Consider the following 13,518-nt stretch of genomic DNA (forward strand, 5'->3'; position numbering starts at 1 on the left):
GCTGATTGGATGCGCTCCGTGCCAGGGAGAAGATTGACACGCCCGCCAGTTGAGTGAAGGGCTCATTAGCATAAAAGGCGGGAAATATTCTGGGGGGCAGCGCGGACAAACGGGGGCACAGAAAGAAAAATGAATTCATGATTAAGCAATACCGGGGGCATGTAAGTAACGCTATGTCTTTAGTTTAATTTTTTTTTTTCTTTAAAGTCTACCTGTTTTTAACGGCCGTTAGACGGGTGCATTTCTGTCAATCGGCCGTTTAAAAACGGTCCCATTGATTTGAATGGGTCCGCCTGACCGTGAAAACGGCCAAAAATAGGATTTGTCCTATATTTGGATGGACGCTATTCACTGGCGGCCATGTGAAAAGCCCAATAGACTTTCATTGGTGCTAAAATGGCCATGTGACGGCCGTTACTTAGACGGCCATTATTCACAGTCATGTGCATGAGGCCTAACACACAAAGTGTGTCAGTTATTCACTGAACTGGAGAAAGCAGGTTACAGAACATGTAGTATGTGTTATTGTATCATTTAAATACACATTAAATGATATGTTTGCAAGTATTAACTACCTACAGGCAGTGGCAATGATTAAAGGGGTATTTTGGCTTTGCGATATTTATGAGCTATCCCCAGGATATGCCATCAATATCAGATCGGTGTGGGACCGACTCTAAGCACCCCCACCAGTCAGTTGCTTGAAGAAACTGCAGCTCTCAAGCGCTGCATCCTCTTGTTTACCTGCGGCTGTAGTGGTGGTACTGGGTAATTACAGCTTTTCCTCCCATTCACTTGAATGGGATGAAAAAGCTGGAACTACACTGTACTCCACTACAATGTACACTGAATGAAAGCACTGGAGCACTGTGCTAGTGAAGCCAGGCCCTGCCCCCATGCAACCTGTCCTAGTAACATTCTAGAATGGGTTGCTGGCGGAAAATAAAAATCATTTTTGGACAATGCCTTTAAGAAGTAAATTATAATGTATCTTTTATGTCTTGGTGCTCAGGTTGTGTGCTGCATTTCTGCTCGGCTTCACTGACCTCAATTGAGTTGAGTTGCAGTACCAGAAACAATCTATGGACAGGCGTGGCATTGTTTCTAGAAGAAGGCATGCATGTATTTTAACCCTGTACAAGACCTTTAAGGCGTATCTGGCACTGCCTATAGCAACCAGCAATTTTAGCTCTTATTCTATCCCGAAGGTTGTTATGGGCAATGGTGTAAATTTATCTTAGATCATTTTTATGTATTAGGGCAGGGATGTCCAACCTGCAGGTTTCCAGCTGGTGTAGAACTACAACTCCCAGCATGCCTGGGCAGACTACAGCTATTAGGGCATGCTGGGAGTCGTAGCTTTGCAACAGCTGGAGGGCCGCAGATTGAGCATCTCTGCATTAGGGTATTCGCAGATTTTCGTTCAGATAAATTACAGCGTGCCATGGAGCATGGGTTTTTGTGTGAAATTGTTTCAGTGCAGATTTCACCCTTTACAAAGAGTAAGATCTGGGGCAAATCACAAGTAACACATGAACGTCTGCGTAGAAAATCTGCATAAACTTCACTATGCTGCGTGAATATACCCTTATACCTACGGTTGCGTGGCTCACTGCAGTAACTTACCTTTGATAGTATAGCCAGGACAGACTAATGGCTGGTGGCTCGGGAATTCGTGGTTTGGTTCATTCCAAGCTTCATGCTTTACTGTTAGGCATTTTCACATAAACACAGAGTCCAAGCAAAATTCAAGGCTACAAATGTATGCAGATTTTAAAAACACTTTATGTTTATCTACATACAGTATATGAAAAGTTCATGTACATTATGGGGAGATAGTGGCGTTAAAAAGTCACAAACTACTGTATGTGTTTGAGACTTTTTCAAAAATTGTTGGCTCTCCCACTTTTTACGCCATCCTCGCAACTTTTCAGACAGGGGGCATGACAAGGGTGGGAAGGGTGTGTGGTCAGCTGCCCCAACTAATTTATTTTCATGCACGGTGGTTTTCTGACATAACTGAAGTCAGAGATTTACGGCAGCTCTGAGCTGTTGTAGATTTCTTTTTTGGACGCACGGACAACAGGAGGAAGCACCTAATTTCTGATGAAGCCTGCGCCTTGTCATAAATTAGGCATATCCTCCGATAGTGCAGGGGATATCAAGACTGGAACAGAAAGCACCAATCTTCATAAAAACCTTGTTTATATGACTAATGGTTGTGAGCTGTTACAAAAAAAAATAATATATATAATAATAATAACTTTAGTGGTTTTATAAGATGTCAAAAAGTACGGTAAAGTTTTCAAATTCTTGCAACAATTTGTTAAAAAATGTACACATTATAAATATTTTTTTAAATAAACATACCTGCTGCTTTATTTTTTTGCATTTACAATGTGCTCAATGTAAACAATGTAAAATTTTCGCTAGACAAAAAAATTGAAACAGCAATGTATTTTTATTTTAAATCTCAACAGCCTTTTGCATGAATAGCTTATCTAAAAGATTTCATAATAAATGTTACAATTGTTTTATACACAGGCTTAATGTCAACCTACCCCTGTAATAGGTGCTTTTAGGTTGTAAACTGCCAGGTTTCATATTTGGTAGAATAAGGAAATTACATATATAAACATGTTTACTAAAATGAGATTGGATACATTACTCATACTAATGCATAAAATCCATTATGTGTCATCTACTTTGCTTAATTATATTCCTTTTCACGTCAGAAGGTAAAGTTAAATAATCTGCTGACAGACGGTGGAATTTGTTGTCACTGAGATATCACATGAAAGCAGGCAGATTTTGATGTGGTATAGACCAGAGGCGCTGCTGTGATCAGCTGTATCCACCAATCTTGTTTTGAAAATGAAAGGCTATGACACCTTTTTAATTGAATTCCATCTATTATGTGATAAAAAATGTTGCACTTCAATATTATCAACAGTTTGTCTTCTGCAGGTATGTTTCATACACTGCACTGTTCAGATGCATTCAGAGTGAAATATGTATGACAGATCATTCTTAACGCTGGGTTCAGACCTGAGCGTACTGAACGTACGCTCTGTATGCGCGATTGTACGGGCGTTTGCAATCGCGCATACAGAGACAAGCAAACGCCCATTGTCGCGCGTTCCCGCTGAAGTCTATGTACGGGAACGCGCGACAAGACCCCCCAAAGAAGCTCCTGCACTTCTTGGGGCGTCGGGCGTTTTACAGAGCGATCGTACGCGCTGTAAAACGCTCAGGTGAGAACCATTCCCATAGGGAATCATTGGTTCTTGCCTGTTGAGCGTTTTACAGCGCGTAGGAATGTGCTGTAAAACGCTCAGGTCTGAACCCAGCCTTACCCTTATCTGTAGTTTCTTGAATGATCTTTTAAAGGGAACCTGTCACCTCCTAAAAACATCCCAAGCCGGCAGCAGTACCTGAGAGTATCCAGCAGCGTGTTTGTAACCATCATTTTCTTCCTGCAGGTAGTTGAAGAAAAAGGTGTAAAAACGTTCTTTAATCCCCTGCCGGCGCGCTTCTCTAGTCAGGCTTGAAGTCACTGAGGCAGCGGCCTCCTTGCTTCAAGTCACGGTGACCACGCCCCCTTCCCTGCCCCTTCACTGTGATTGACGGCGTTTATTCACGACAGTTCGGCTGGCTTTTCCGAACTGCCGGCTGTCAGTCACAGCGAAGGGGCAGGGAAGGGGGCGTGGTTACTGTGACTTGAAGCAAGGAGGCCGCTGCCTCCATGACTTCAAGCCTGACTAGAGAAGCGCGCCGGCAGGGGATTAAAGAACGTTTTTACACCTTTTTCTTCAACTACCTGCAGGAAGAAAATGATGGTTACAAACACGCTGCTGGATACTCTCAGGTACTGCTGCCGGCTTGGGATGTTTTTAGGAGGTGACAGGTTCCCTTTAAGGCTACATTCACACGACCGTATGTGTTTTACGGTCCGCATATTGTGGATCCGCAAAAAAAAAACGGATAACGTTCCATGTGGTATGTTTTTTTTGCAGATCCATTGTAACAAGCCTACCCTTGTCCACAAATGTACACGAATAGGACATGTTCTATTTTTTTTTTTGCGGGGCTACGGAACGGACATACGGATGCAGATAGTACACGGTGTGCTGTCCGCATTTTTTGCGGACCCGTTGAAATGAGTGGGTCTGCATCCTATCCTCAAAAAAAAAAAACATAACGGACACGGAAACAAAATACGTTTGTGTGAATGTAGCCTAAGTGGACATCTTGACTACTAAATAAAATAAACTGAAACCAAAACAGTAGCAGGAAGACAAAAAGTTGGGAATTTTTAATTAAAACTAATTGCAATTATTATCACATAATACATGCAAGTCATTAAGAAAAAAAAGACGCAAAGATGCCCATAACCTTTAAAGGGCTTCTCCAATTTTTCTATATTGATGACCTATCATCAGGATAGGTCATCAATAAAAGATTGGCTGGGGCCTAACTGCCAGCACCCCCACCTATCAGCTATATTAAAAACGCTGTGTTCTCTTCACTGACACGGCAGCGGCAAGCAGTGTAACTAAAGCTCCTCCATCCCAGTCACTTCACTGGGACATCTCAAGTGACTAGGACGAAGACATCCCACTGAAGTGAATGGCATGGCGGAGCTGTAATTAAACCTGCTCACTGATGCGGGGCCGAAGAGAACACAACGCTCGTACAAGGGTTGCATTCTCTTCATACAGCTGATCAGCAGGGGTGCTGGCAGTCGGGCCCTCACCGTTCTGATCTTGAAAACCTATCCTGAGGAGAGGTCAACACTATAGGAAAAGCGGAGAACCCTTTAATAATAACTTTTTTTTAGTCTTTCTTAGTGCAGTAGTAAGTTCAGTGTTGCTTTAAGGCTGGGTTCACACCTGAGCGTTTTACAGCGCGTTCCTACGCGCTGTAAAACGCTCAACAAGGAGAAACCAATGATTCCCTATGGGAATGGTTCACACTTGGGCGTTTTACAGCGCGTACGATCGCGCTGTAAAACGCCCGACGCTCCAAAAAGTACATGAGCGACTTTTGGGGCGTTTGTGGCCATAGGACACTGTAGTGAATCACACAAACGCACGTCAAACGCGCGTTTACTATTACAAAAACGCGCATAAAAATGCGCGTCAAAAACGCGCGTTTGCGCAACGCTCAAGTGTGAACCCAGCCTTAGGGATATTCTTGATGCACCAGAATCTGCTTGGACTGTCCACTCAGCTGGTCACAGCTTCAGCCAGTGACTTGTTGAGTATTGCTTGTTTATTTCACCCCACTCCAACCCTATTTTTAATTAAAATTATACCCCGGAATACCCCTTTAACAGTTTCATCTACAAATGTACAAGTTACATGCTGAAACCTGAATGGTTTCAGTTACGTTTTAACACAAGGAAAACTCTATTCATGTAAAGTAGAATCTTCTTTACCATCAGGATTGAACCTATTTAATGTTACACCAAAATGAGCATTCGCTTCAGAACCATCCATGTCCGAAGAAGTAAATCTAATGTTTTGCCGACTGGTTCTGCTTTCACGTTGACAATGTGGTAGTAGTGAAATGACGGTGTGTGATGAGTAACTTTCTTTCCGCGCTGACTGTACTGAGGGCAGGGAAGTACTAAATCCTAGGGCATTCTGGGCATCCAGTGAGCCATCCGGATCGATCATTGCATTAATTACTAGAAAAGAAAAGAAAAAAGTATTATACAGTGTTCCTTGAATTTGCACATATTGCACTGAAAGATGCATTTCATTCGTGAAGCTGTAATAACCACATATCAAGCAATTTAAAGGGGTTTTCAAAGTTTAGTTTTTCTAACTGCAGTGGTGATGTTCTAGATATGCAGTAGTGATCCTGACCACCATGCACACAGCGCAATTGCATGGGGCCCCTGCCTGTCAGGGGGCCCCGAGGACAGGAGGGTCAGACAGTGCCAGTTGGCGGCAGGGCACGGAAGTTTATAGTTCCTGACCCCACTTTTCAGTCTCAGTCTCCAGGCCATGTCATCGTGCCTGCATCACAGACCATTCAGGCCCGGAGGATAGGCGAGATGGAGCGCTAGTGAGGTACATTTTATTTATTTATTTCCTGGCCGGCACAACTGGGGAACATTGTACTAATGAAGGGGTCCCTACTGGGGGCATTGGCACACTGATAGGGCAGAGGGACATTATACTAATGCAGGGGGCACTAGTGGGGAACATTGTACTAATGAAGGGGTACCTACTGGGGGCATTGGCACACTGATGGGGCAGAGGGACATTATACTAATGCAGGGGGCACTAGTGGGGAACATTGTACTAATGAAGGGGTCCCTACTGGGGGCATTGGCACACTGATAGGGCAGAGGGACATTATACTAATGCAGGGGGCACTAGTGGGGAACATTGTACTAATGAAGGGGTACCTACTGGGGGCATTGGCACACTGATAGGGCAGAGGGACATTATACTAATGCAGGGGGCACTAGTGGGGAACATTGTACTAATGAAGGGGTCCCTACTGGGGGCATTGGCACACTGATAGGGCAGAGGGACATTATACTAATGCAGGGGGCACTACTGGGGAACATTGTAGTAATGAAGGGGTCCCTACTGGGGGCATTGGCACACTGATAGGGCAGAGGGACATTATACTAATGCAGGGGGCACTACTGGGGAACATTGTAGTAATGAAGGGGTCCCTACTGGGGGCATTGGCACACTGATAGGGCAGAGGGACATTATACTAATGCAAGGGGCACTACTGGGGAACATTGTACTAATGAAGGGGTCCCTACTGGGGGCATTGGCACACTGATAGGGCAGAGGGACATTATACTAATGCAGGGGGCACTACTGGGGAACATTGTACTAATGAAGGGGTCCCTACTGGGGGCACTGGCACACTGCTAGGGCAGAGGGACATTATACTAATGCAGGAGGGCACTACTGGGGGCATTGGGGCACTACTGGGGACATTGGGGGGACATTATACTAACGCAGGGGTCACTACTGGGGGCATTTGGGCACTGGTGGGGGACATACTAGTGCAGAGGGGCACTACTGGGGACAATTATACTAAAGCAGGGGCACTATTGGGGTATTACAATGATGCAGGGGGCACTGATGGGGGACATACTAATGCACGGTACATTGCTGGGGACATTAAAATAATTCAGGGGGCACTGTTCTGAGACATTTTACAGGGGGAATTGCTGGTATATTATAATAATACAGGGGGAAATGCTGGGGGACACAAAACACTAATGGGGGAACAGGAAGGGGAGGATGACAGAAAAGTGAGGAATAATGTCTACATGGTAAACTCTGCAGAGACAAGATGTGGCTAAAATAATTTGTCATAGCGATCTACTCTGAATGGAGAAGATGAGGGAGGAGAACATCTACAAAGAGGAGAGATCACTGAATCTAACAGGTATGTAGTGCCGTATATAATGTCCAATTCAAATATGTCTTCAGCAGTAGGGCTGGGGGGGTGATTGGAGAGAGAATTTGGCATGGGGTTGGGGGCACCAATTCAATTTTCACCTCAGGCAGCAGCAGAAGCATCTCTGGCCACAGCTATCAACAGTATCTGCAGTTGTGGATAGACAGGGAATCATTGATGGGAACAACGATTCCTGGCTGGCTGTTCTGATTAGGGCCCCCAGACATAACTTTTCTTTGGAGCCCCAGAAATGCCAAGACCGCCCTGCATATACGTATGGTGCTTGGTGCAGGGCTTTAATCCATAACACTGTAAACATATGGAGCAGCCAGCTTCTGCAATCTAGCAGGAGCAGATTGGCTCCCGGCTGACAGTGACAGCTGAGGCCCCCCGAGCAAAAGACAGAAGGGGTTTACTATCACTTCTGCCTTCTTCTTTCCTTGGTGCATAGTGCTTATTGAGCATTATACAGTAAAAAGAGGAAGCAGCATAACCCGTTCCTTTATTAGATTTGGCTATCATAGGATTAATGGATGTGACTGGTACAGCAGAGTTGCTGAGTCTTAACAGACCCTGATCAGCGCTGCATGTGTACTATGCCCCCAGTTTTCCCCTGTTACTGGGGCTCCTTTGGATGATCCAGAAAAAAAGTGACATTCTCCCCAAGAAGTATTTTAATGACCTCTTTGGGAACATATTATGAGTGAAAAATTAATGAATAAGTAAATAAAATATATGATAGAAAACAAAGAAAAAAAAATTCCACTCCAACCTAAACCAACAACATTATCTCCCCATTCATGTCAAACTATACATGCACGGTGCTGGAGCGATGAGTAAACATGGCTCCTGCTTGCGAGTGAAGCGGGTGCCATGGCTAGCATGTTTCCACTGTTGCAATAATGCCGATCGTTGTCATTAAAGCCTTTAGATGCCATGATCAAGTGTGATCACAGCATCTAAAAGCTCAAAAACCCGGAAGCGCGCCATTTTGGGCTTCGTACTGGCATCCTCTGCGGCCAATGAAGAAGCCAGCAATTGAATTCAATACACTGGGTCTCTCTGAAGAGAACCAGGGAATTAAAGCTGCAATTCTTATTTTGGCCAGCAAGTGGCAGGCCAACATAAGAAATGAGCAATTCTGCTCTCATCATGGATCTATAAGAACCATAATGGTTTAGAATAAAAAAAAATTAAAAAAATAAAGTTTTGTAGGCTACAATACCATAAAAATTAAAAAAATAACTGTTAAAAAATATAAAAATTTTAATCATCCCCCTTTCCGTAGAATAAAAAAAAACATAAATAAAAAAATATATAAACATCATGGGCATCACTGCATCTGAAAATGCCCATACTATTAAAATATAAAAATTATTTTCCAATACGGCGAATGGTGTAATGGAAAAAAAGGTCAAAATGGCCGATTCGGCATTTTTCATTGCGTCTCTTACCTAAAAAAAATTGTATCACAAAGGCGAGCACACTCTAAAATGGTATCAATAAAAACTACAGATTGTCCCGCACAGAATGAGCTCCCACACAGCTCAGTAGATAAAAATATAAAAAAAAATATAAAACAGTAGACAAAAAACCCCCCAAAAACTATATATAAGGGGTATAATTGTAATCGTATTGACCCAGAGAATGAAGGGCACAGGTCAGTTTTGCTGCAAAGGGAACGCCGTAAGCACAAAACCCATAAAAAGGTGCATTTTTTTGCATTTGTTTTCCAATTCCACCCCATTAGGATTTTTTCTTTACTGCTTCCCACTACATTGTATGCCGTATTAAATGGTGGTATTAGAAAGTACAATTTGTCCTGCAAAAAATAAGTCCTCATATGGTTATGTGAACTGAAAAATAAAAAAGTTGTGGCTCAAGGCAGATAGGGAAGAAAAATGAAAAAGCAAAAACAAAAAAGACCTCAGATGTACGGAGGCATATTTAAAAAATAAGGAGCTATAGTATGAAAAAAACTTTTTAAAGATTTTTTGCAGTATTTCCCAAATCAAACTAAACAAAAAATGCTAAAAACATTAATGCAACTGTTAAACCTCCACCTTGTGCTAAAAAACAAAAAGTGTCTGGCCTTTAAAGGCTATGTACACCTTTACCAGCAATTTTTTTATGACTGCATTGTACTCATTTTGAGCTAAAAATACAGTACATAGCCGAGATGCTCTAGTAGCAGCCTCTGGATTTTCTATCTTTTCTGTCAGTTGGGGAGCTGATGAGCTCCTTATCTCTGTTCTCTGACACTATGAGCTCCTTATCTCTGTTCTCTGACACTATAAACACTCATTATAGCTCAGTTTTTATCTTACTGATAAGAATGTGGCTTTGGCTTAAATAAGTGGTTATGACCTCTTAGTATTTTAGAGATAAGGTTTATTAGATGACCAGTCACACAGTTAGAAAAGCAGTTAATCATTTGACAGAAAGGCTCAATATTTTTTATAAAGGCCTCAGAAGGTGTATATAACCTAAAAAGCCTTTTCCGGTTTGGACATTAAGGGGTTTAAGCAGCTTTTTTATTTAAAGAGGAACATTTTGATTTAAAGAGGACCTTTCATCAGGCTATCTCTAGTCTAATTATTATCCTACCTTACAGGGCGGCCCCCACTGATGCCATGGCACTTTTTATTTTTTTTCTACAAAACCCCGTTCGTCCGCTGTTGGCCCCGTATATTTTAGCGCCTTATATTATAATAAGGCGACTCGGTTATACTAGGCAGAGACTTGTATTTTCCCTGGGAGTGGTTATCTTCTCCCTGGCTGTGAGCGCATCCAATCAGAGCACCCCACACTTACCCAGGAAGAATGAGCTCAGGAGAGAATCGCGAGAAGTTGAGCGTGTAGACATCCTTGAGCTCATTCTCCCTGGCTGGGCGCTGTGATTGGATGCGCTCACTGCCAGGGAGAAGATAACCACTCCCAGGGAAAATACAAGTCTCCACCTAGTATAACTGAGTCGGCTCATTAAAATTTAAGGTGCCAAAATATACGGGGCCAACAGCAAACGAACGGGGGCGTTCTGTAGAAAAAAAAAAAGTGCCATGGCATCAGTGGGGGCCGATCTATAAGGTAGGCTAATAATTAGACTAGAGCTAGCCTGATGAAAGGCCCTTTAATCATAGGAAACTCTATATCATTAAAACTAGTGTTCTAGTGTTAGGCCACGAATGTATTTTGTTTCCGTGTCTGTTCAGTTTTTTTTGCGGATAGGATGCAATTGCGGTCCCCAATGTATAGAATGGCCGCACAACGGCCGTGTGCATGAGGCCTAACACAGATTTAGACAGATTTGTGAACACTATTTGAGAGTAATGGGTCTTTTGTGCATGTAGAAAATGTTTCAGATCTTTGAGTTCAGCTCATGCAAAATGGGAGCAAAACGGAAAGTGTTGCGTATATATTTTTGTTCAGTGTATATAGATTTGGATTCAACTAAATATAAAGTTACATACCTTGTAGCTGTTTTTCTATTCGTTTTAATTCTTGTAGTATTGATAAAATTTCCTGCAAAAAAAACCAAGTATGTCTACACTTTACAACTTTATTCAATTTTCCATCAAAGCATAGATTCTGTACAAAATGCATAACAATTCAAATTTGTTGCTAAAAGTGAGACCCAAATAGAGTCCTAAGCTAGTTTCACACAAGCGTTTGGGAGATCCAACAGGCTGTCCCGGCAGTGGTTTTAGTCAGGCCAATGCTCAGAATACTTGCCGGGTTGTGGCCGGATCTCCACCGATTCCATTATACCTAATAGGGCTGGATGGCATTCATATAGCCCCCGTCAATGCCGGTGTTCTGTCAGAAAACCTTACCTCGTCAGATTCCCTTAACCCACGTGACTTCCGGGCTTGTGCCAGGGGTGTGCGCCTCAGTGCAAGCGCAGTAACAGGGCATGGGTAAGGTAAAATTCCAGTGAGCGTTGACTCATGGACGCGCGCACGGACACCGCGCTTGCACTCTCAGGAGTAAGGAGATCTGACGGTCTTTTGTCATGTTAAATCTCCTTACCCTCACACTGCGCACGTGCAGAATAAAGCCAGCCAGCAATGAATCTAAAGCGCGTTGTGTAGTGAGGGTAAAGAGATTTTACAATCTGCGCATGTGCAGTGTGTGGGTAAGGAGATTTAACAAGACAAAAGACCGTCAGCTCTCCTTACCCCTAAGAGTGCACGCGCGGTGGCCGCGCGCGTCCATGCGTCAACGCTCACTGTACCTTACTCATGCCCTGGTACTGCAGAGAGACCCGAATGCTAGTGTGAAACTAGCCTTTAGGCACAAAATACCTAAATAAATAAATCGTTGGCGAACGTGCATGCCACTTATGCTTATATCGACACTAGCACAAGGACCCAAAGGATGCAAAGGAGGCGATTATAGAGATTGAGGTTAAGATGAAAGGAACAAGATTAGACATACCCTGGATGGTGCAAAGATCTCTCGGCCGACTCCTGACCCAACGCCGTTTTGCTCCTGACCCAACCTCAATCTCTATAATCGCCTCCTTTGCATTTTGTTTGGGGCGTTGCTGCTATGAGGTTTTGAGGTATGCTTTTTCAGCTAGCATTCTTTTTCCCTTCTATTTCGTGCACTGATCTCCCGGCCTCTCCTTGGGTCCTGCTCCTCATCTGTGTGTCCTGCCTTGTGCTGCCTCTTTTATTATACTTGTATTTATTGTTTATATATATTTACAATAAAGTTTTGGGGATTTTCATATATACGAGAGTCGGTTTAATTTTTTGATGATTATTATGACTCCTTGGGGGTCCGTCTCTTTGATATTATTCTGTCCGGTTAATATTGGCTGCCCCCTTAACAGTAACATCCACAGCACCCTCCCCTTTAACAGAGACCTCCACAGCAGCCGCCCCTTTATTAGTGACCTCCACAGTACCCCGTCTCGTCAACAATGATTTCCACAATAACTCGCCCCCTTAACAGTGACCTTCACAGAGCTCCGTTCCCTTAAAGTGTGACCTCCACAACACCCCGCCCCCTTAACAGTGACCTCTACAGCACCCCACCCCTTAACACTGACCTCCATAGCGGACCGTCCCCTTAACTGTAACCTACACACTGCCCTGCCCCCTTAACAGAGACCTCCACAGTGCCCGCCCCTTTATTAGTGACCTCCACAGTACCCCGTCTCCTTAAACAGTGATTTCCACAACACCCCGCCCCCTTAACAGTGGTCTCTACAGCAATCTGCCCCTTACACTGACCTCCATAGAGGACCATCCTCTTAACTGTGACCTCCACAGCAGCCTGCCCCTAGGTTGACCAGAGGTCTGGTTTTAGGCCTGACAGTCTGTCCTCCGTTGGATGCAGGATCTGGATGGATGCAGGGATGTCCTTTTGAACAGCTCACTCTCAGACAGCAGCACTGTGCTGTCTGAGCATGAGCTGCAGGGAGAAATTCACCCTCCCTCCCACCCCTGCAGCTGACAGAAGTTGATTTTTTACCTTCATTTTTTCAATCCCGTCGTCTGCGGAGTGGGTGGGGGGGGCGTGGCCTAACTGGGTCAGAGGCGGGGTTTCTAAGTCCGTCTTTTGAGGGTGGCCAGAATGGCCACCTTACCTGTCCCTGAACTGTGGCCTCCAAAGCGCTTTGCTTCCTTAACAGTGTCATCCACAGCGCCCTGCCCCTTTAAAGCTGACCTACAGCAGTGAAGAAAAATGGCTGGGTTGTTATGGAAACCTGGTGTAAAACTGTGTGTATGTGGAGACTAAGGACCTGCAAGCTTCTATTGACTGATAAGGGTCATGTGACCAGGCATCTATTGGCTAATATATTTTTGGGGAATATCTCAGGAACGGTACATGCTAGAGAGCTGAGACCCGGTCTAAAACCTTTCTGGACAGCAGATGTACCTGTGTGCCAAATTTCATGATTGTAAATACGATGGTGCAGATTCCTTTAGCGGACATACATATACACACATACATACACTCAGCTTTATATATTAGATGGACATACAGGTCATGAAGTTAACATTAGGCGCAGGGCGTGATTAGATGTGCTCAGCTTTCACTTTTTTTGGCAGAAAAAAAAAGAAA

General features: G+C 43.8%; 1 protein-coding gene across 2 annotated transcripts in view; it reads right to left on the minus strand.

Moving 5' to 3' along the window:
- Positions 1-5,072: 5,072 nt before the first annotated feature.
- The window catches only part of CEP170 (centrosomal protein 170), a 194,936-nt gene continuing 186,490 nt past the window's right edge, over positions 5,073-13,518 (minus strand). For both annotated transcript variants that reach the window (XM_044290668.1, XM_044290667.1), the window contains exons 17-18: positions 10,914-10,965; positions 5,073-5,692 (exon numbers count right to left, since the gene is read on the minus strand). In XM_044290668.1, coding sequence (XP_044146603.1) covers positions 5,412-5,692; positions 10,914-10,965 — 333 coding nt within the window. In that variant the 3' untranslated portion in view covers positions 5,073-5,411. The remainder of the gene's footprint in view (positions 5,693-10,913; positions 10,966-13,518) is intronic.

The sequence above is a fragment of the Bufo gargarizans genome, chromosome 4, assembly GCF_014858855.1.
Source record: "Bufo gargarizans isolate SCDJY-AF-19 chromosome 4, ASM1485885v1, whole genome shotgun sequence".
Taxonomy (NCBI): Eukaryota; Metazoa; Chordata; class Amphibia; order Anura; family Bufonidae; genus Bufo; species Bufo gargarizans.